Consider the following 24804-nt stretch of genomic DNA (forward strand, 5'->3'; position numbering starts at 1 on the left):
TGTAAAGTATCTCTATAGAAATTACCCCATTAATACCTCTTCCCAGTAGGTGTTTTAGGCTGACGAGGCAGCTGCTCAGGTGGCAAAGCATGTTAATTATGATTTTTTTAAACAATTAGATTTAAGGCAGTCAAAAACAAGATTTAGCCTCCTACTTTTCAACCTATTGGAACCGGTTTAGTGTCCATCTGAAGCCTCCCTTTCATGCCTCACTTGTTCAGGGCTGAGTTAAGGAAATAAAAATTGAAGAAGGTAACTGACTTGACAAAGGAGAGTTAGACCACAAAAAAATACTTAAAGGCTCTGAGCACACATGGCCCAATGATTGCTGACTTAATCTGTAATTTGAGATGAGACAAATATTGGGACGAAGGGGAAGAGCCAAAATTATTTACAGCTGGACAGGCAATTATAATAAAACTAAACCTCTGCAATATGTATTTCTATGTGTCTTTATCTACTATTAACTCCTAGGGCGACATCTAGCACAATAGTTGGCACATAAATTCCGTTGCTCTGAATTAAAGGGCAGAAGTGATCGCCCAGAAGTATAAAAAATGGGCCTCACAGAGTATGTATTAAAATGGGGGACCGAACCTAGAGGGGTGGGATAGGGAGGGTGGGAGGGAGGGAGACGCAAGAGGGAAGAGATATGGGGACATATATATATGTATAACTGATTCACTTTGTTATAAAGCAGAAACTAACACACCATTGTAAAGCAATTATACTCCAATAAAGATGTTAAAAATAATAATAATAAAAAATAAAATAAAATAAAATGGGGGACCGAGATCCATACGTAACCCAACACTAATGCAGTGAGTTAGGAGCTCACTAAATACACTGATGATGTGCTAATGGGACATAATCCAAGGAAATCAACTCTTTCATTCCTTTATTCAATCAACAAACACTCACTGAGTGTCTTCTCTGGTTCAGGTACTGTTTTAGGCCTTATAAATACAGTTATAAAGGTGACAGGCAGGTCCTAACTCTGTTGGAGGTTATATTTGTGTGTGTGTGTGTGTGTGAGAGAGAGAGAGAGAGAGAGAGAGTAGGGTGGGCTAAGGGAGAGTAACAGACAATACAAATAAATAACTAAACCAGAAAATTATAAGCCATATAATTATAAGGGTCTATAGTGGGTTGAATGGTGGTCCCACAAAAGTTATGTCCCTTTCCTAACTCCCAGAACCTGTAAATGTGACCTTATTTGGAAAAAGGGACTTTGCAGATGTAATTAAGTTAAAGATCTTGAGGTGAAATCATCCTGAATTATTGGGGGCGGATGACCTAAATCCAATACCAAGTGTCACTGTAAGAGACAGAGAGAGACATAAGAAGAGAAGAAGGTGACTTTGGAAATGGAGTCAGAGATTAGAGTTTTGCAACCGCAGCCAAGGAACGCCTGGAGAAGCTGGAAGAGGCAGGGAAGGATTCTCCACCTGGGCCTCCAGAGGGAGCGTGGCCCCACCATCACCTTGATTTCTGACACCTGGCCTCCAGAGCTGTGAGGGAATAACTTCTGTTGTTTTGCACCATGACGTTTACGGTGTATTTGTTACAACAACTCTAGAAAACTAATACAGCTTTTAAAGAAAACAACATGGGCTGATGGAGGCCGGATACTGGAAGGTCTCATGCTGTCAAAAACTATGCTCTTTGCAAGGAAGAGGAGACCAGGAGCTGCATCCAGGGTCCCCCTCACAAGTACCATGCAGAAGGTGCTCTTCCTTGGTTACCAGCTACAGTTGTGGCCAGGAGTGGACCTCTGCTTCCGTTGCCAGCCAACATCTCTTCTCACTTTTTCTGATTAATAAAAAGTCCCTTTCTTGTGTGGACCCACATGTTGTTCAAGTGGGTCTGACTCCCTGTGTCCCTCCAAATCTCATTTACACAAACAGACAAAGGCACAGCGTCACCAATCAGAGAACCCCATCATCTGGGCACAGTGATTGGTCCAGGAATGGACATGTGACTCAGGCCAGGCCAATCAGAGAATTTTCTCTGGAACTCTGAGAAAAGACTTCCTGTCTCCACTAGGGGGCGCCGCTGGTGGAATGTGATGCTGGGCCTGTGGTTACCTGATGCAGGCTTTCAGTTAAACGACGCTGTAGCTTTCCTTCTTTCCCCCTTTTGTTTAAATTAGTTCTCAGTCTCTCTTGCTTGTAAATGAAAGGGCTCTAGGTTGAGGCCCTGTCCTGGTGAGCTAGGCCAGACCACATGTAGCACATAGGGTTCTTTCCGTCTTCCCTGGACAAAAGTCTAGAGGCCGACCTACTTCTCAGAAGGGACCCTGCTCCCACTCTCTGCATCCCGTCCTGCTTCCTTCTTAGCCTGCTAAAGGGGAGGGGGCGGGTCTTCTCACTGTCAGGCCGTGAGGAAGAAGAAAGAAGCAATCCAAAAGGAAAAGCATCTAAGCCAGGGGAACTTCAAAGAGATACTGAACCCCCAGACGACCGGTTTTTAACATCTTTGTTTATCCCTTTGAAAATGCAATTCCCTAACAATGTGCCCCAATTTTGTACTTGGCCCGAACCCCAATCAGTGTTTCACTCTGTATAAGTCTCAGTTATTTGGTGCAAGAACAGAACTGACTGTAGCCGATGCAAGCTGAGACCGGATTTATCAGAAGGCTGGAGAACTGGCTCAGAAAATGCAAAAGAACAAAAGGAGGATGAATCACAACCAAAAGCAGGCCCCTGAACCAGTGCGGGGTAAGGGCTCCAAAGCCAAAGACTGACATCGCTTCTCCCTGGGACTGCTGCCGCCGGCTCCCCCGACCCTAAAGGAGTTTTCCCACATCAAGACTCCAGGGGAGAACACCTGATTGGCCTCGTGAAGACGTCACGAGGGGACGCGGGGATGGAAAGTGTTTCAGGTGGGCTCTGCCTCCTGCTGATACTCCTATGGGGAAATTTCCTGAACATAAATTAATTTTAAAATATCTGTAATACTTTGTGCTCTCTCCGGCTGAAGCAGAGGGGAAAAACTTGGAGACGCCCCCGCAGTCATTGGATAGTGTCACAACAGTGCCCTCTAGTGACAGACTAATGATAGGGTGAAAAACAAGGTAAGTATTGATGTTTACACACCCCACTAACAATGTCCTGCTGAAATTCAGTCACCCTTAGTTTCGTGATTTAGACCATTGCACAAAGCAAGAGAAAATTCCAAGATGCAAATGCTAAACTGTGAAAGGGATATAAAAAGGACTGTGACTTATAATAGATGTTAGGTTGCCTCAACCAGAGTCCACGCCCACGGGAATTCAAACAGCCCTCGTGATGAGAACAAGAGTGTCATTTTTTTTTTTTTTTGACCAGGATTCTTTATTTATTTATGGCTGTGTTGGGTCTTCGTTTCTGTGCAAGGGCTTTCTCTAGTTGTGGCAAGCAGGGGCCACTCTTCATCGCGGTGCGCGGGCCTCTCACTATCGCGGCCTCTCTTGTTGCGGGGCACAGGCTCCAGACGCGCAGGCTCAGTAATTGTGGCTCACGGGCCTAGCTGCTCCGCGGCATGTGGGATCTTCCCAGACCAGGGCTCGAACCTGTGTCCCCTGCATTGGCAGGCAGATTCTCAACCACTGCGCCACCAGGGAAGCCCCAGTGTCATTTTTGCTGTGACTGTCCAGTGTGGCTACTTCCTTGAAGATAAAACCGGCTCCTTTGGAAGTGAGGCTCACTGGCCAAGGTGCAGGGAGTCTGGACAAGCTCCCAGAGTTAAAGGCAGAAGGTTTGGGGTATCTGAGGGTCCACTTCCCTGGGGTCTAGCACACAGGACACACTTGTGGAATGGATGGAGGAGGCCAAACCTTTGATAGAGCACAGCAGCACCAACAATGAAGGAAATGTACAGGGATGCTTATACACTAAAGAGGAGCGGGGGAGATAAGGAGGGAGGTTCTGTCAACTGTCATAGGTCTGCAGTCAACAGATAAAGGAGGAAAAGTACACACCCGATAAATGGAGGAAATGCTGGTGAAGAGGGGCTGCCCAGAGTCAACATGGCCCTAGGACCTAGGCAGGAAGGAAATGGTTTATCTCTGTTATGGAATGGATGTGTCCTCCCAAATTCAAATGTAGAAGCCCTAATCCCCACTGTGGAGGTGGGGACTTTGGCAGGTAATTAGGTCATGAGGGTGAAGGCCTCATGAATGTGATTAGTGCCCTTATAAGAGACATGAGAAATAAGTCAAGGGGATGTTTTGTACAGCAGGGTGTCCATAATTAATAATACTATATTGCATATATGAAAGCTGCTGAGAGTGAATCTTAAAAGTCCTCATCACAAGAAAAAAACTGTGTGGTGACAGAATTTAACTAGACATTGTGGTGATCATTCTGCAATGCGTACAAATATGGAATCATTATGTTGTATACCTGAAACTAATATAGTGTTATATGTCAATTATACCTCAATTTTTAAAAAATCAGAGACATAAGAGAGTTCTCTCCCTTTCTCTCTGGGTGCCACAAGAGGACACAGAGAAAAAGTGGCTGGTGCAAGACTGGAAGAGAGCTCCCACCAGAAATGGGCCATGTTGGCACCTTGATCTTGGGCTTCCCAGCCTCCAGAGCTGTGAGAAGTAAATGTCTGTTGTTTAAGCCACACAGTCTATGGCAGCCCCAGAAGACTAAGACAATCTCTTGTCTCTGGCTTCTAGAGAATGGAAGCCTCATAGGTGTTCCCAACCCTTGCTGTGCATTCACTGAACAATATATGTGTAAAAGCACCTACTCTGGTCCTAGGACTGCAGCAGGGACTGGTGCCTGGGCTGCTTTAATAGGATGCCATCTAGTCAAGTCCCTCCTGACAGTGGACTTAATTTAAGACCTAAAGGACAAAAAGGGGTCCACCAGGGCAGGTCTGGGGCATGCTGGAGGAGCAACAAGGAAACCTGGGTGGCATGCCAGTTGTTGGGGCACAAGGTGTGGAGGCAGGGTGGCACCGTGTGGAAGTGGAGGTCTCCCTTCTTGTACCCCCTTCGGGGAGCAGGACAGTAGCGTGGTTAAGGGTGTAGACGCCAGCCTGACAGCCCAGATTCTAATCTTAACTGAGCCGCTTAGTCATTGTGCCATTCCTGATTAGGCTCTCGACCTCTCTGTGCCTCAGTTTTCTCATCTGTAAAATGGGGGTCATTGTAGCACTGACCTCACAGGATTGGTGTAAAGATGGAAATAGTTAAGTAGGAAATGCCCACCTAGGAAGGGGGTTCTCAGGTCAGCCATCATCAACTCAGATTCAGTATTATTGTCCTTCTTGACAATTACTGTTCTTAAAAGAAACACCTCAGAATCATCTCTGGCAAAAATGGAATCTGCAAATAGAATACATTGCTCATGCTAAGCAGAGACCTAGTTATGTCTTCGGTAGTTCAGATGGATTCTCTGGAATAACTAGACTTTTTCAATGATGTTTTTGAAATGAAGTTTAGCAGGCTTGAGTTCTTAATAACATAAATCCTAATTATGCGCTCTCTGGGGCCATAAGCTTCTGTTGTTTTCCTATCACAAATTACAGACAATATTTTAAATTGCTAATTGTAATAAATGCTCAGGAAACATCTCAAACCTCAGAGAAAGGTTGGACAGGTGTGAAAGGAAGGAGAGAGCTGTGGGGAAGAGAGACCAGCTCATTTCTAAGTGATGTGGGTTGAGCAGTCCCAGAGCAGAATCCCAACAATGAATTGGAATGTAGCAAGAATTTCCTCAGAGAAGGAGCAAATCTTCTTTCTGATCCTCTCAGAGCTTAGCCAAGGGGGCCCCTCAGAAGTTTCAGCTACAGGTCAACCCCTTGAGGAATCTTGGGAGATGCTGCAAAGACAAAGTATTTTAAACAAAGTGAAGAATGAAGAGAGTATCAAATTCACACACACACACAGAGGAAGAGAGAGAAGGAAGAGAAAAGAAGGAAAGAAAAGAAAAAGGAATGAAAATGGAGGGGAATGGGGAAAAAAGGAAGAGAAAAAAGGGAGGAAAAATCCACACACCCTGGCTTGGAGAAGACTCAAGAAAGGCAGCCAGGGTTAAGTTATCCCAGGAATTTCTAAGTTTTATAGCAAGGAGATGAAACTTAGGAGTTTCCAATCAACAGAAAATGGGTGTGTGCTCATGGCCCACGTTCTTCTCTCTCCTCTCATCTTCCCCTTTCTCCATCTTTCTCTGGGAGGGAAAGAAGGGGTTCTCACCTCCTCCCACTCTTGCCTCCATCCCCGTCTGTGCTATCAGCACCTCCCATGCGTAACTCCGTTGTTGGTAGAGCGGTGGAAAGACCAGTGTCACCACCACAAAATCCCATTGTAATAGGGAAGAACAAATCTCACTCCATGTTAGATCTGTTTCTTTTACCTTAACCTTTGTATTCTATTGCTTTTGCTACAACTTAATCACTATAAAGGGATATTGCCTATAGCTTAAGTATACATAATGGCCCATCTCTGGGAACCCTGTCTCTCATGCCTGAATATTAAACTAAAATACCTCTGTTCAGTTCACAGGAAACATCCTGACCAGGCTCACCTATGAATGGCTGCAGGAAGGAAGAAATTAACACCTCCCCTCCGGAGTCTAGCTGGAGCCAGGAAATATTTGCAACAACTTGTCACCTTTTTTACTTTACCTTCTCACCCTGCCCTGCTTTGTTCTATAAAAGAAACTAGCATCCAAAACCCCAGCAAGATGGTTCTTTGGGACACCTGTCCACCATCATCTCAGTCTGCTGACTTTCTGAATAAAGTCGCTATTCTTTGCCCCAACAACTCGTCTCTCAATTTCTCGGCCTTTCATGAAGCGAGCAGTACAAGCTTGGACTCGGTAACACCATCAGAGCTGAGGGCAGATGGGGTATAGCTGAGGCACCTGCGCCATTTCCCTTTGTAAATCAAGGTGTGTCCCTCTCCTTCCCTCTCAGCCTGCAAATCCCCTGCTCTACTTCCCCTAAGAGACAAACACATATGCAAGTTTGCAAATGTTACCATTTCTATTAATGCTTAGCAATATCCAAATAATGCTTGCAAAAAATGTGAACTACTATTAAGGTTAAAAATAGCCAAACAACTGTAATGCAACTGAGTTTTAATATACCTATAAAAAATATAAAATTATCTGATCATCAGGAGTCACTTGTGATACATTTTACATTTCAAAAAATACAGTACAGGGCTTCCCTGGTGGTAGAGTGGTTGAGAATCCGCCTGCCAGTGCAGGGGACACGGGTTCAATCCCTGGTCTGGGAAGATCCCGCATGCCATGGAGCGGCTAAGCCTGGGCGCCACAACTACTGAGCCTGCGCTCTAGAGCCCACAAGCCACAACTACTGAGCCCACGTGCCACAACTACTGAAGCCTGCGTGCCTAGAACCCATGCTCCACAACAAGAGAAGCCACCACAATGAGAAGCCCGTGAACCACAATGAAGAGTAGCCCCCGCTCGCCGCAACCAGAGAAAAGCCCGCGCGCAGCAATGAAGACCCAACGCAGCCAGAAACAATAAATAAATAAAATAGAATAATAGAATAAATAAATTTTTTAAAATACAGTATAAGTAAGTAAAGAGTCTGGATAATTTGATAATTTGGATTAAACTAGTTCGTATGTTTGTCCCTGTTATATGTAAAATCTCTTTTGAACTTTAGGATATATTTGATCCTTTCTATCTGTAATTTTCCTCCTAGATGTGTAAACATAAATGACACACATAGTAAAAATCTTAGAGAGTTGGATTTCTTTTTTTTTAATTGTAGCGTTGCTTTCACTAAAAGTTGTTTCAAAAAAAATCCTTTGTTGTTAAGACATTTTAAAAATGTGGGCCTGAAGGACCATTTGTGATTATAATATCTTACATATTTACAGTGTTTAACAATATCCAAATGCTTTCATATGCATAATCTTGATTTTCCTAACAACCTTGGTACAGAAGATAAGGCAACAGAAGATCAAAGAGTTTAAGGTCACATATAAATAATAAATTTTAAACTGAGACCAAAATCTGGGCCTCTCTCCCATAGCCCACTGGCATTTCCATCCCATCATGCTGTAAATTGGATTCCTATAGTGAGTAGGAGGATACAATAGAGTACATTTTAAGAGTACACTCTTATTTTACAAGTCAATTTTGTAAGTTACTCATTCAAATTCCTCAATATTCTTTATGCTTTCCATGTACTTATATTCCTACCTATGTATTATGTTAAAGGAATTAGATAACCTCAAAAAAGTCAGAAAGAAACTTCAGAACCGCCTGCTGTGCTTTTCAAAGCAGCTCAATAGTTCAACTTAAATAAGACTTTCATTTTTTTAAAACTCTTATTATAGAAAACCATACCAAAAGTAAGTTCTTCATTCCACATTCTAAGATCTAACTTTAATCTGAGGGAAAGAAAGAAAATGGGGATAAGAATATACTGATAGTATAAGGACAAAAATCCGTTTAGAAGTCGTGTCTTTGTCCATTTGCAGCTGTCTTCCATTTCTATTCTTTTAGGGGGACAGAGCACACAGACTCAGTCCAGTCTCGCTGCCATGAGATTCATGCTTAAGCCTGAACTCATCCTTCTCTCCAATTAGGTATACTCAGTATAGGGGTCTCCAAAAGATCCAGCTAAATCAGCACTTATAGTCACATAACATCTGTTCTGGCAAATGAAGTTCTTGGAGTCAAATAACCTTATAAATTAACTGAAACACACAGACCTCAGATTTTTAAAAAATATGTGTATAGACCCAACCAAGTAATACATCATATGAGCAACTAAGAATTTGTCCATTATGATTATAATTGCAATTCATAATATGCCCAATCTCCATCCACAGGTTGTGAATTCTTACCACAGCCTGTGCAGCAAGTGTGGTAATCAGCTGTGGAAAAGTTTCCCAGAGAAATAAGTTTGAACTTCTACCTGTTCTTAAGAATTGATAGAATGGATTTGTGATACGGTGAAACCATAAATAAGTTTTCGGTTTGATGGCCACAGAATGTATGTGTACCATATACCAATGTCTTATTCAAAGGTAGGTATTCATACACTGTGTTGCACGAATGGATGTATAAATGAATGAATAAATGAATGAGTATTGCAAAGGAATTCAGGAATTTGAACATGGACAAAAAAACCCAAGTCCTGCTCCAGTGACCCAACCAATGCAATCTTCCTGCCACACTCAGTGGAGATCTCAAATCATCCAATCACATTCCACTCCTCTCTGCTTAATTATATGAACCACGGGCCCCACTGGAGTAGTGCGGAAACAAACAAGAAATGGAGGAACCGGAAAACCCTAGAGCCTAGCTTTCATTTTTAACTTGATTTTTTTGGTTTCCAGGGTTGCTGCTCATTAAACAGGAAAAAAAGAGAAATGTTTGTAATGTTCAAAACACTGCGTGTTAACTCATTCCAGATGCAAACAACTTTAAAGGCAAAAATCACTAGAGGTGAGTGGTGAACAGGGCCTAGTTACCAAATGAGGTCACATAAAAATTAAAAAACACTAAAGAATAAATAGCCCATGCTGCCCGGGGAGATAAGCAATGCAACGCAAGTAAAATTAAAACCAAATTACAGACTCTAATCAGCATTGCATAACACATCCGACTTATTTGCATACAATGCAATTATCCTGATAGGTACTGAACTCATCACACCCAGCTGTGTTAGTGTGTCTCCAAGGACGTGAGGCACTGGGCTTTTTCCCTGTGCGTTGGCTGTGTTCCCTTATGACCATGACGGCAAATAAACAACCACTCACCAGCACTGCTAGACTTTGAACATTTGAAATAAAAGCGATACAGATCCGTGCATGGCTAGCATTTAGGGTCCCTCAGATGAACAAGAAACAGGCCGATTCTGGGTCAGTGCTCCATTTCTAGAACATTCTATTTGATTTTGTGTTTTAGAAAACCACAGTTGTTTTATGCTATATAAAGAATTCTTCTTCTGCTTCTTTTTCTTCACCCTGGGCTGGCAGAGGAAGGGGACATTTTGAGATTGTCGTCCTGGAACAAAGGTCCCTTTGGCCAGCAAGTGACAGAGGATGAACGCTTTCCTTAAAGATTCTGTTGTTTTTGGAAGCAGCTGCCCCTAAGGAAGAGGTTGACAAGCAGGATGGTGGCTGGTGGGTCCAAAGATCCCTTGGAAATCTGCTCAGAAAAGATTGCCTGGGTCCAGAGCTGACCACGGTGAATCCTGTGTCAACATTCGTCTCTGCCTCTTGCTTCTCAAAGCTGTTTTCCCGTCTGAGGACCTTTATTCTGGCCCCGGGTTCGAGGTGGAGAGAAGGCAGAGGCAGCTGGGAGTCCGTAGCTGGGCTGCTGGGCTGGGCTGAGCGGCCAGGGCTTTTCCACGAAGTGCCACTAGCGCTGTCTGATGCTGTCCGCCCACCAGGCTCAGGCCGCTCCACGGACCCCACCTTGAACCTCCTGCCCCGGCTCCTTCGGCTTCTCGGCTCTAGGGTCCTAATCGCAGAGACAGGGGTCAGCCTGGAGCCCTGGGGGAGCGTGTCAGCTCCCGAGGTGCCATTCAGAAAGGCAAGCTCACCATTCCTAACACCAAGTCCTGGATTCAACTGGACCTATGGGACAAGGAGAAGAGGAACAGGTGTAACCGATGTTTTCCATTAACTAAGTGTCAAGAACAGACTACGTCCTATTCAGCCTTCTGCCATGCTGTGCCCATAGCAGACTTTCCATAAAGTCGGTTGAATTGAATAAAAGTGACAAGTACAATCCTTCAAAGGGATGAGTTGCCACCTTTGCCTCCTGGAAGGTCATTTGACATTATATTCTACCTTTTTTTTTTTTTTTTTTGATCCAATGAAGTCTTTTTCTTCTGGAAATGGAAACCGGCATGGCTAGTTCCATATTCAGAAATCATTCAGGGTTGATATTAGACTATCCAATCTAGAGGAGCCTCCTTGTCATTAATTTTTACTTGAGCTCTGGTAGAATTTTACAAGACTGACCTTTCTCCTTTACATATGAAGACTTCTTCTCCTTAACCTTCTATGTCAACACGTTCTTCTGGATTTTCTCCTTCCTTTCCATCCACCCCTTCTCAGGGTCCACTGTAGGAGCCTCCTCCCCTGTCAATTTGTGACAGGAGGTAGTTCTTCAGTGCTAAGCGGGCCATCTTCTTTTCTCACTTTACACACTCTCCCAGCCAACCTCGTTGAATCCCCTGCCTTCAATTATTATCTAAATGATGAAGGCTTCTGAAAGTCTAATTATAGTTCAGATCTGTCTCTTAAGCTTCATACCTACCTATCCAACTGTCTTCCAGGCACAAGGTCCTAAAACTCAACATGTCCCAAATTGAACTCATCCCCCTCCTCACCCTAAATCTGTTCTGCTTACTCTTTTCCCTGTCTTAGAACCTGGCATGGTTTGCCCCACATTAACCAAGCAAGAGTATCATTTTCCCTTCTCTATCCCTCATGTCACCCATTCCCATGGACTCTTTCTCCCAAAGATGTCTCAGATCTTCCTGTCTCTCCATGTCCACTGCCATTAACCCTAGGCAGGCTGTCATCATCTCTAGTCTGAATTACTGCAACAGCCATCCGAAGGGACACCCCATGGATGCCCTTGCCTCCCTCTAATCCATTCTCCACTCCACTACCAGAGGAGCTTTGAAAACAGTTTTGATCATGTCACCGTCCTACTTCAAGTGGCTTCCTACTCTTCTTAAGAAAAAATCTAAGCCCTTTAGTATGGGCTCCCACACCCTTCACAGTCTGTCCCTTCTTACCCCAGCTTAATTCGCCACCTCTTCCACTTGCCAAAATGGAAATTTGTTCAATTCTTTGGACATTATTTGCTCTTTCTTAATGCCAGTGTTTGTGTATATTATTTCCTTTGTCTGGGATATGTCACCTCTGACCCTTCATACCTGTTGTTAACTCCAAGCTTACACATCATTTCCTCTTAGAAGCCTTCTCCATGTCACTGAATCTGAGTTAGGTACCCCTAAATATTGGCTCTGCCACTAATTAGTTGTGAGACTTTAGACAAGTTACCTAATTTTTCTGTGCCTTGGTTTCCTCATCTATAAAAGGAGATCATACTAAGTACCAATGTCAAAGAGTTGTTGAGAGGATTAAATGATAACAGAGCCTGGAAATAGTAGTGCTAAACATAAGTTGGCTATTATCATCATCACAAATATTATTACTAGCTGTCCTGGCAGCCTGTACTTCCCATATCATAGTAGTTACCACACTATTTTGCACCTGTTTGCTCACTTCTCTATATCTTCTTCTAGACTTTGCCAGCTGGAAGTGCCGGGATTGTATACACCTTCTTCATCATTGTATCTCCAGTACCTAGCACAATGCCTAACACACATGGTAAGTAATCACTAGATGTCTATTGGATAAATAAATAAAGCTTAATGCCTAACAAACTATAAATTATTTGCATATAGAAATGTATGGCCCCTAATTATTAGCCATTAGGTAGATACAAAGTCTTACTAAGAAACTGCCAAAGGACATTCATCCTGTGGATGGCCATTTCTGCAGTTTTTTTTAAGAGAGAGAATATCAACTTTTCCTTTTTTAAGAGAAGTCCTTAGACGATATGGCAGAAGAAAGCACAAGATTATTAATGTAGAAATGCAGGTGTGTGCAGTTGGAGTGAAGAATTTCCAGGAGAAACATAATGCCAAGTGGTTGAGATAAATCTCCTGAGAGAGAATAAAGCTCCTCTTGCCAAAAAAGCAATTGAAATGCATTTGTAGGAATTCTGATCATTTAGAGCCCATCTTTCTAAGAAATATTTGTAAAATGTTACAAATTGAGAGGTAGGTGTTTTCGAGTTTCAGGGAACATTAGTAATCATCTTGATGAACAGGAAGATCATTTGTCATTCATTTGGCTCTAAACACTTGAGAAATAAGAGAATATACATCACTGAAACATGATTAAGCTGTTAAGGGGCAGACTGACATCATGAAGGGAAAATAATATTGTCTTTTACTAAAAGTGATTCCAAGAGATAGCAAAAGAGGATTTCTCCTACATGAAAAAAAAAAAAGATTGCATGGGAACAAATTATATAGATAATAAGAAACCCCAAAACAATGCCACACTTGCTTACTTAAGAGTTGAATCAAGTCTCTTCCAATTAACTGATCTTTTGAAAGGTACTTATTTTAATTTATTAACCAAAACCAATGATGTTAACCCACCATCCTATAGCAGCAACAACTTTCTGAGCCATGCTTACAGGGATTCCTTCAGGGCAGCACAAAGCAAAGTATCGAGTGAGAGCGGGCGTGTAGGGTTGGAAGTGTGTGTCTGTGTGCGTCTGTGTGTGTGTGTGTCTGTGTGTGTCTGTGTGGGGTATGAAGAATGGGGAGGAAATGAGGAGAGGAACAAAGAGGGAAGAATAGAGTCTGAATGAGTGCCTCTGAGAGACTCAGAAATGAGAAAGGAACCCAGAGATGCTACAGAAGAAGCAAACAAATGATTCACTTCACGAGAGACTATCTTCTTTTATTTTAAATGGCTAATAAAGAACATCAAGATGATCTTAGCTAAAGGTCTGTTGATAAAATGAAGAGAAATATATGTTTGCTTTTTTTTTCCCCCCCCCCCACACACACTGTATTTTATTTTTACAAGAGATAAATAGACTGACACCAAGCATTGTACATGGATGACCACAACAAAAGCAACAATGATTGCAATTACCAAACATGAAACACACTCATACTATGTCATAATATTGACATTCAGTCCAGTAATCCTCCACTGTAAGAGCTCCTTTACTTTGCAGTGAAAATTGATTTGTATATTCTTTGCCTCTGAGTCCTTGTGGGATTTTTTCTTTTTTTAAATTCAAACAAAAAGTCACAAAAATTATACTCATCCTCATCAGTTCACTCAGTCCCATGTAATTAATTTTTTAATTACATTTTTTAATTACATTTTTAATTACATTTAATTACATTTTTAATTACCCTGCAGTGGGGTGGGGATGGTGGTGTGCTGAATTGGGCGATTGGGATTGACATGTATACACTGATGTGTATAAAATTGATGACTAATAAGAACCTGCAGTATAAACAAACAAACAAAACAACTAATACTAAACTTTCTTTGGGTTATTTGTATGGAAATATGTTAATATAAATGTTTCAGACATTACATGAAATTTCTAAAAATCTTATATGTTCTGGTATAATGTTATAAGTCATAATCCTAGTTATTACTTTAAAATGTATATCTCAGAAATAACTAATTTTCTTGTCAACTGCATTATTATGAACTTTCATCAAATCTTTAACCGTGGTCATTTTTAAGTCTTTTGTCATTTACAGACAGTTCTGGGTGTACTCTGATGCTTTTGTAAATATGTTCCTATAAAAGGGTTTCATCTTCAGGAAATTCATGGAAAAGACTCTGACAACTACAGGTTTCTGGTACCTGACTGTACTGCTGAACTGAATGAATAAGCATTTTCAGAACTCTAATGAAAAACTGATGAGCTCCTAAAAGTGCTAACAAAAGATCAAGATATATGTTTGCTTTTGCCAGACTAGCTTCTGGAATATTTACTTTTCTGAAGAGAAGATTATTTCCTGACAACAAGCAGTTAATCAATCAACAAATGGTTCAGAAGCAGCTGTCTGTCTGGTACTCTACCAGACATAAACATTTACAATAAAATACTGAAAAGAGATGGCGAGTCATAAAGTCCCAAATTATATGGTACAAGAATGAGGAAATCTATAATCAGTTGTGTGTTAACAAAGTTTCGGTGTAAAATGTTCTAGTTAAGACTGCGCTTATGGCAGGTTTCGCAGAGGAGGTGGTGCTTGCACAGGGTCTTAAAGGATAGACGAGTGAAGAGGAAGAGAAAGACATCTCTGGACAAGGAACAGCTCAGGCCGAATATAAAGGCAGATATCCATATGATGGAATATTATTCAGCCTGTAAAAGAAGGAAATTCTAACACATGCTACAACATAGATGAACCTTGAAAATATTATGCTGAGTGAAGTAAGTCAGACCCAGAAGGACAAACATTGTATGATACCAGTTATATGAGGGCCCTAGAATAGGCAAATTTATAGGGACAGAAATTAGAGGTTACCAGGGACAGGGGTGGGGGGCAGTTGTGGAGTTATTGTTTAATGGGTACAGAGTTTCTGTTTGGGGTGATGAAAATGTTCTGGAAATAAATAGTGATGATGATGAAGTACAGTGTAAATGTACTATTAAGTACCATTAGGCACTGAATTCTACACTCAAAATGGTTAAAGTGATACATTTTTATGTTATGTATATTTTAGGACAAAAAAATACATGGGTGCGGGAGTGAGCCTAGAGATCTGGAAAGAAGGTTGGAATAACCAGAGAAGGAGGCAGCAAAGGAAACATTCGGGGGGGCCTGATTATGAAGAGCCTTGAAATTCAGACAAGTGAGTTTTAATTTTATTTGCTAACTTTTGCTATTGAGCTGACAAGGAACATAAATCCAGCCATCATTTAAAAATGTATTCAACAGTCCTGTGCAGGATAAAGCAGATGCCTGGAGCCAGAGTGAAGAGTTAGAATGTTGTAATAACAATGCACATTTGAAGTTAGGTGGGTTTAATGAAGGAAAGAGAAAAAAAGAAATGGCTCCAAAGGAAAACTAGAACAGTTTAGGGGGGGCTGTCTGAATGTGGGTCTTCCGAAAAGAGAGGCTTTAAAAAAGACATGTTTCAAAACCTGTGCAAATGGGAGGGTGACCAGAGCTGGAGAAATTGGGGGCAGGGCTGCAGAGGATGACTTTGGTTTTGTTTGGACTGTATTTGAGATGAGGACACGTTATGTTTAAATGGCCTTACAGGGAGTTGAAAAAGCCAGACGCTCAAGAGATAGAGGAGATGAAAATACAGGAGTAAGTTGAACAAAGAGGACAACTAAATGCCCAGGATGGGCTTTATTTCTTAATCTTAGGGAAACCTTAAACTTAGGACAGTGGTTCTCAACTGGGGGAAATTTCACCCCCCAGAGGGCATTTGATAATGTCTGGAGACATTTCCTGTTGTCACAACTGCAGGGAAGCAGAGTCGGTTCTAGCATCTAATGGTAGCACCGAGGATGCACTAAATACCCTATAATGCGTAAGACATCTCCCCCACGGCAAAGAATTATCTAGTCCAAAATGTCAACAGTGCCGAGGTTGAGAAAACCTGATTTAGGGGCAAAAAGAGTTGAAACTTTGAAAAAAATGTCCAAGTGATAGAGAGATAGGATAAATCCTTTAATTAGAAGATCCGAGTTATGGAAGCTCACAGAGATAGAGAGATAGGATAAATCCTTGAATTAGAAGATCCGAGTTATGGACGCTCACAGAGGAGAAACTTTCAAGCAAGGAGTGGTCAGCATTTGCCAGTACTGCTGACCCTGACCTCAGGCACTGGTGGCCTTAGAGAGAGCAACAACTCTTCTAGCATCTGTATGAGAGGTGAGGACACAGGGCAAACAGCAGCCCCCAAGATTGGAGAGACATACGAATGAATACGGGGAGTCATGGCTTCCCGGAAAAGAGGATCAAAAGTGGAAACCACTGCAGGAACCAGGACGGGGCGAGGAAAACCTGAACTGTAATTGGCAAATAGCTGGAGGCTTAGTGTGGACAATTCTGAGAGTTAAAAACTCCAGGGGACCCAGTCCCAGGGGAGTCCCCCCAAGTTTGTGAGATTTACCTCCAGGAGCGTGACTAGACTCTCACAATAAACATCAGAGAAAAATCCCCTTGTGCTTCCGGAAGGAGAAGGAGAAAAGGAACCTTTTTTTTTAATTGAAGTATAGTTGACTTACAACGTTGTGTTAGTTTCTAGTGTACAGCAAAGTGATTCAGATCTTTTTCAGATTCTTTTCCATTATAGTTTATAACAAGATATTGAATATAGCTCCCTATGCTATACAATACGTCCTTGTTGTTTATCTATTTTATATATAGTAGTTTGTATCTGCTAATCCTAAACCCCTAATTTATCCCTCTTCCCTCCTTTTCCCCTTTGGTAACCGTAAGTTCTTCTATGTCTGTGAGTCTGTTTCTGTTTTGTAAGTAAGTTCATATGTATCATCTTTTTAGTTTCCACATATAAGTGATGTCCTATGATATCTGTCTTTCTCTGACTTACTTCACTTAGTATGATCATCTCTAGGTGAAAAGGGACCATTTTTAAATACTCCAGAGCACTCTGTTCTTAAAAGGCCTTCTCTCAGGGGAAACTAGTTAACCAGAGCCTAACATGCTGCATATTATCAGAGCCTAACTAACCTGGGTGAAGAGAAATACCCAACTCCAGCTTTCTGTAGCCTTCCATGTGAGAGAAGGGAAGTACTCAACTCCAGCCCACTCTAGCCATTCTCGCCCACCTAAGCAACGAGGGAAAAAAAAAATTAAACATTTGCGAAATTCACAGTTCAAGGCATAGACTCACTAAGACGGAGGCCTAATTATAGAATGCTTCCCCTCCCCCACCTCCTTACTACCACATTAGTAAAGGCTTATTTACAGCAGTTCCTATACCTGCTACATCATGCCTGGCTATCAGGAAAAGATTACAAGGCATTACAAAAGGTAAAAAGCACAATTTGAAGAGACAGAGCAAGTATCAGAAGCAGACATGGCAGGGATGTTGGAATTATCAGACCCGTAATTTAAAACAACAATGATTAATATGCTAAGGACTCTAATGGATAAAGTAAACGGCATGCAAGAACAGATGGCAATGTGAAAAGAGTGATGGAAATCCTAAAAGAAGAACCAAAAAGATAAAAAAAAACAACAACAACACTGCAACAGAAATAAAGAATGCCTTTGATGGGCTTATTTGCAGACTAAACACAGCTGAGGAAAGAATCTCTGAGCTAGAGGACATATCAATAGAATCCTTGAAAAAGAAAAGCAGAGAGAAAAAAAAAGCCCCCCCAAAAAAAAAAACAGAACAGACTATCTAAAGACTAAGGGACAACTAAAAAAGGAGTGGTAGACAAATAATGGGAGTACCAGAAGAAGAGAAAGAGAATGGAAGAAGTGTTTGAAACAATAATGACTGAGAATTCCCCAAATTTATGTCAGACACCGAACCGCAGATGCATCCACTAAGGACTGAGACAGCAGAACGAAAACTGCCAAGCGGAGAATAGGGTAGCCCAAGGTATGCATTTAATAAACACTTGGTGGTTGAATAAACATTTGACATGCCTGCTTATGTATTCAGACATTCATTCATTTACTGAGCATCTACTAGGTACCCTAATATCAATCTCATCAAAAATACACATCCTAGGCTCTAAGAAGTATCAGACAGTGTGCGCTGACAGGAGGTTATGTGGGAAAAGACATGGAGAGACAGCTAGCAGCCTTCTTACACAGACAATAACTGCACTACAGTTTCTACTTTACAAAGCACCTCCATGTATACTCTCCTTTTTGATCCTCATAATGCAAATTGTACATGTCAGTACCATTCAGTGTCTCTGTCAGTGACTGCTGATTACAGTCAGAATAAGATAGAAGCTACTTGGCAAAGCTTTTGCTCATTCACACAAGAATGCATTTGCCTACCATGTGCCAGATGCTGTTCTAGGTACTGGGAGTGTAAGAGTGGACCGGATATATAAACAGCTCATGCAGCTCAATATTAAAGAAACAAACACCCCAATCCAAAAATGGGCAGAAGACCTAAATAGACATTTCTCCAAAGAAGACATACAGATGGCCAAGAAGCACATGAAAAGCTGCTCAACATCACTAATTATTAGAGAAATACACATCAAAACTACCATGAGTTATCACCTCACACCGATTAGAATGGGCATCATCAGAAAATCTACAAACAACATATGCTGGAGAGGGTGTGGAGAAAAGGGAACCCTCTTGCACTGTTGGTGGGAATGTAAATTGATACAGCCACTATGGAGAACAGTATGGAGGTTCCTTAAAGAACTAAAAATAGAATTACCATATGATCCAGCAATCCCACTACTGGGCATATACCCTGAGAAAACCATAATTCAAAAAGACACATGCACCCCAATGTTCATTGTAGCACTATTTACAATAGCCAGGTCACGGAAGCAACCTAAATGCCCATCGACAGATGAATGGATAAAGAAGATGTGGTACATATATACAATGGAATATTACTCAGCCATAAAAAGGAACGAAACTGGGTCATTTGTTGAGACGTGGATGGATCTAGAAACTGTCATACAGAGTGAAGTAAGTCAGAAAGAGAAAAACAAATATCGCATATTAACGCATGTATGTGGAACCTAGAAAAATGGTACAGATGAACTGGTTTTCAGGGCAGAAGTTGAGACACAGATGTAGAGAACAAACGTATGGACACCAAGGGGGGAAAGCCACGGCGGGGTGGGGGTGGTGGTGTGATGAATTGGGCGATTGGGATTGACATGTATACACTGATGTGTATAAAATTGATGACTAATAAGAACCTGCTGTATAAAAAAGTAAATAAAATAAAATTTAAAAATTAAAAAAAAAAAAGAGTGGACCGAAAAAGGTCCCTGTCCTCATGGTGCTTACCTCCAGTGGCTGACCACGTGCCTGATGATGTGGCCTCTGCCCACCTGCCCATCCTCCTCCCCGCGACCCCCTCCCTTCTCTCCAGACACATGGAATCACAGGCGCTTTTCTGAACATGCCTGCTAAGCAAATGCTATTCCACGCATTGTCACCTGCCATCTCCTCTGTTTGGAACACTTTCCTCCCTTCCCCATCTAGCTACTTCCTTCTGGGCCATCCAGGTCAGCCAGGCCCAGGCATCTCCTCTCAGGGAAGCTTTGCCCATCACCCTCATTGGGTCTAGCATCCCCCCCTTTCCCCCCCCCACCTCACACACATGTCCATCCTGGAAGGGTTACACATGGGGAAGTTAACTTGTGATTATAGCTCTCCCTCAAATAGATATTGGTTTCTTTCTCTGGTGGACATTAGTCACTTTTGCCACCCAGCATTTGTCCCCTCACTGATCTTCCTTGGGGACCCTTGTCCCCCGCCTCCATGAGTCCCAAGGGAGTCTGAGTCCACAAAAAATCTCGGGATGCAGGGTAGCAGAGCCTTTGCCTCAGAACTAAGCTAATCCACCTCATCCCTTTCCCCTGAATGCAATGATTGATTTAGAGAAGAGAATCGGATCCAAGTTGGCCCGATTGACGTGAAGTCCAAAAGTTCTGTTGGACCATTGTAGGGTGAGGAACTCAAAAGGATAGTCCTCAGAGCTGCTGGCAGCCAGCTGGTGACCACAAGGGCCTGTCTGAGGAAGTGGCAGAGGTGGGAGTTGGCTCCTAAGCCTGCCTCAAGACTCAGGCTACTTACTTACAAAAGCCAATTCATTTACCACCCCCTATCCTCTCTGCCCCCAAGGAAGTTTGGGCTGGGTTTTCTATCCTGAAAAATTCACCCCATTATAGGAGTGAAGTAGCTACAAGGTATTATCTTTTATAGTGTATTATAACCAAGCCTTTGTATATGCTTTCTTCAGGGACTTTTATATGACACCAGAAACAGAAGTTTCCAGAAGATAATCGCCCATTTTGTTGGCAAAAGCCTAAACTCATTGACGTCTTTATCCAAAAAACTATTCTTCACTCCCCAAATTTGACTTAACTTTCCAAAGGAACTAAGTTGTATAAGCCGTGGTTCAGAAGTAAAAATGTCAGTTAGCCTTTGAAACAGAAATGTGTCCCCTGCTGCACACACATATTAAATTTTTGCTTGACAGTGAGGTTTAGATTCTGGAGATTAACTAAGGCTGAAGGAAAAACTTTAGATGCCTTGGAAGTTCGTGAGTTATGTAACAGGCAGCTAACAGAAACAATGCCTGTCCACCTTATCTGAATGAGAAGGTAAATAATTTAGAGATCATTACATACACTATCAATATGACTCATATTTTATTAATAACTCAAAGCTGATGACAACAAAATTAATCAAAAGGAAAGATAATTCATCTTCTAGCCTGTTTTTACTTTATCCAATAGGCCTTAAAAGGGTTTCTGACCATTTCTCACGGACAGAAATTTTGCTGTGAATATCATGTACACCTCCCTGCCTGCACACACTTACACACACACACTCACACATGCACACAGCCCTGGACTGCAGTGGTCAACTGCCTGGCTTTGGAGCCAGGTAAACACTTCCTCTTGTGTCTTGGGCAAGTAACTATTCCCTCTACCCCTCAATTTTCCCTTCTGCAAAACTTCCTATGTTGTAAGAAGGACTGAATAAAACAATCAATGTGAAATACATACTCTAGGGCATAATATGAACAATAACAGCTAAAATTGCATTCTAGGCACTATCTTGAGTACTTTATAAGTGTCAGGTCACTTAGCATAGATAACAACCTGTACTCTAGGAAGATGCTAATATTACCCTCATTGTGCTAATGAAGAACCCAAGGCTCAAAAATCACACAGCTACTAAACAGCAAGGTTCAACTGCCACATAATCCTTCATAAGAAATGGCACATGGTAGCTATCACAATCATGCTTGTTTTCAATAGGATGCCTACAGAAGAAGGCTTTAATTTTAAGATTTTACTTTGAAGGGTTCTAACTATATAACTTTATTTGGGGTAAAATTTGACAGTGATGCAAGATGCTTAGAAATTAAGTCAATAGGATGGCATACTGAACATCCCCAACCATAATTACAGCTTCAGCTTCCTTAGGTCCAGATGGAAAGAACTAAGGATATTTCTGGACCCAAAGAGTGGGCAAAGTATTTGTGTATAGTTGAGGAGCATGATTAAAGGAAAATCTGAGAAGTAGGGTGCTGCCTGATTCTACTGCAAACTACTTGTGCAAGTTACCAGCTCACAGAATCTGAACTTCCTTATCTGTCAGATGAAGGGATTTTATTAAATCAGTGCCTATCAACCACGCTGCAAGCTACATATTAGAATCATCCAAGGAGCTTTTAAAAAAATTACCCAAGCCAGTGTGCCCCCAAAGATTCTAATCTAACTGACCTGGGGTGCAGCCATGGCATGGGAATGTTTGAAAGCTCCCCAGAGATTTTGGTGTGCAACCAAGGTTGAGAACCACGACATTAAATCATCTCTTGGGTGTCAAATCACACAGTTACATGTGCATCTAAAGATCATAGAGACCAAACAGAAATACCTGAAGGAGAATCTTGTTGCCATCATAGTCCTGTGTTTGCCACCGGGTATGGCTGATGGGGACACACGGATGGGGTAGAAGAGGCACTAACTGGCCAATCTCTTGAACCTTGAACTGCAACACTGAAGCCTCTTTGGGGTCCACCGACACTCCAGGGGGCAGCTGCTTCAGGGAGAGCTGCAGGGCAAAGCTCTCGGTGGAGTAGAGCGCGAAGAAACAGAAGTTGCTCTTCTGCAAGGTGGCTTCCCTCTGCAGGATCATCTCATAGAGCCTGATGGCATCCTCGTAGTTATCAAAACTGCAGTAGAGTGTCACTCTCAGGACCTCGGTACCACAGTGCACCTGCCTCACGCCCCAGACGGGCATCTGGTTGTCCAGACTATAGAATTCCTGATTGGCGAGAATATAGGGGCACGGTCTTCCCTGTGCATTCTGGGTGGGGTAGCACTGCCACGGCCAATGCTGTAGGGAGTCAAGAATGCGAAATAGCCGCTCCTCTCCGAGGCTTTCATGCAGGAAGAGCAGAACAGACATCCCCGGGAAGCGGGACCGCTTGGAGTGGCATTTGTCATAGTATTTCACTGGACTGACCCGCTCAGACACCAGAAAGACACGGACCTCTGGGCAAATGCAGTCCAGGAGCTGGTCCAGGGTTTGCTGCAGAAGCGAGCCATGCCCGGAGTTGGCCAGAAGGTGGACAGTCATGGCCAGAGGCTCCCGTGTCTCGTCCATCGTGGATGCCGAGGATGACAAAGGATGCAAGCGAGCAGGGCCCACTGGTCCAGCTTCTGAAATGAATGGAGGGGTTCCCACGCGCAGCCTTCCGCCCACCAGGAAGCCTTCAGGACTTCAGAGCCAAGCCCTTACCCTGTGCTGCTGGTCGCCGCTGGCCACACTGTGAGAGAATCTCCGCAAATCAGGCACAACAGCTTTCAGGACACACCACAGCGGCAGGGTCGATGTCACCCAGCCGGTGCATAAGGTAACCGTGTGTGTGGGGCTGCGTTGGGCGCTCCCAGGGTTTCTGTTTGACCTAAAAACCTATAATCCTGAGAAACACCCGAGTGGGTGGTTCTTACAGACACTCAGGAAAGGAAATGACCAGGCAAAAAGGAACATGAGTCGGCTCTGTGAGGCTGATAGCAATCTGTTTAGTTGAAAAGACATCCATTTTATGGACCCACAATGGGCTCCGATTTCCTCCTTACCTCCCTCCCTGTTTATAGTAAGCCACCTGAATACAATGACTGCTTTAAAACAATTCTCAAAACTTGTCTCTTTGCCAGGAATTTTTCCCCTTTGTCTTTTTATTTTATTTTTGAACAACTGATGCCAGGCCATTGAAGAGAAGTTACTTTATCTAAATAATTTTGACTGTTCACTGAAAATGATTCGCTCTGCTGCAAAGTCTGAGTGTACTCAAAAGACATTGATTCATGCCAATTCTTCAGAAAGAGTGAGAGCTTTCCAACGTCAATAATAATCATTGTTCATGTCTATTGAAGATTTACTACGTGCCCATCATAAACTGTCCCAGAGCTTTACATAAACTGATTTAATCCTCCAGCAAATCTATGAAGAGACTATTATCCCCAAATTACTGAGGAAGAAACTGAGGCACAGAAAAGCTAAGTAACTTGCCCAAGATCTCGCAGTGAAAAAGTGACCGAGGGAAGATTTGAACCCAGGAACTGAGTGGTCTCCCTGTGAACCACAGAGGAGGTGCCTCTCTGGGACCTGGATGTCCCAGACCGGATTTTTCTTCCTAAGTATAAGGAAAGGATGCCCAAGCAGGTTCTTGTTGAGGACACACATTTCCCAGAGATTGTGTGTGCTGTTGAATCTTAAACTGAATAATCTTCAGTAAGAATATCCAAGCTCTAAACATAACACTCACCCTAATGTGTTCTAAATATCCATTTAAAAATCATTTGCTACTCTGATAGCTGTGCTTCTAAAAATGTGGACAAGCACATATTTCTAAACATAATTCATAACATAAGCAATTTATTAATGCTTGTAGTGGAACATGGTGTGACTTGATGTTTTACAAATTAAAAGACACTTTTGTGATGAAAAATATAGTTTACTCTAACTTTATTTTATATATGTTGATTGCTTGAGCAGTAAAAGAACCAAATTTAACATCAAATATTGTTATCCGTGGAAGGGAATCATTTCTATTCAGATTTCCTTTCTAAATCTAACCTACACTTCTAATCATTTGCGTTTCATAAGTCCTATACTTTGCATTGGAAAAATCTATAAATAGAGTTTATTACAGATAAGTTGTTTTTTAATTACCACCAGTGATTCAATAATTAAATTCATTTTGCTTCAACTTTCCCAGCATCATTCGAGTTTTTTTTTTTTTTTAAGGCATTATAGTTCTGAAGCTTTTTAAAAAATTTGATTTAGGTTACACACTGGCGTTTGAAAGGCAATAACTTTCTCATCCCCCAGTATGACTCCCCTCACCTCTCCCCTGTCCATCCACTCACAGAGCTGACTCGGGCATTTGAGACTTTAGACACAGTTTTTGAAAACAGTCTTTGCAATTCTGGAAATAGCTCTAAAGATTCGAGGAGAAAAATTATACCCCTGAGACAAAGATGTTAACTCGCAACATTGTGTAGAAGG

General features: G+C 42.1%; 1 protein-coding gene across 1 annotated transcript; it reads right to left on the reverse strand.

Moving 5' to 3' along the window:
- Positions 1–9916: 9916 nt before the first annotated feature.
- FAM124B (family with sequence similarity 124 member B) lies at positions 9917–23185 on the reverse strand. Its single transcript, XM_061205442.1, has 2 exons — positions 22165–23185; positions 9917–10570 (listed from the first exon to the last, which is right to left on the reverse strand). The coding sequence occupies exons 1-2, from the start codon at positions 22894–22896 to the stop codon at positions 9917–9919; spliced, it is 1386 nt and encodes a 461-aa protein (XP_061061425.1). The 5' UTR covers positions 22897–23185.
- Between the last annotated feature and the right edge of the window lie 1619 nt (positions 23186–24804).

Source organism: Eubalaena glacialis, chromosome 1, assembly GCF_028564815.1.
Source record: "Eubalaena glacialis isolate mEubGla1 chromosome 1, mEubGla1.1.hap2.+ XY, whole genome shotgun sequence".
Classification (NCBI taxonomy): Eukaryota; Metazoa; Chordata; class Mammalia; order Artiodactyla; family Balaenidae; genus Eubalaena; species Eubalaena glacialis.

Excerpts from the sequence above, each read along its gene's own strand:
- FAM124B (XM_061205442.1), bottom strand. The coding sequence starts at position 22,896 with ATGGACGAGACACGGGAGCCTCTGGCCATGACTGTCCACCTTCTGGCC. Across the intron at positions 10,571-22,164 it reads GCAACAAGATTCTCCTTCAG|GTCCAGTTGAATCCAGGACT; the intron begins GTATTTCTGTTT and ends CTTGTCCCATAG.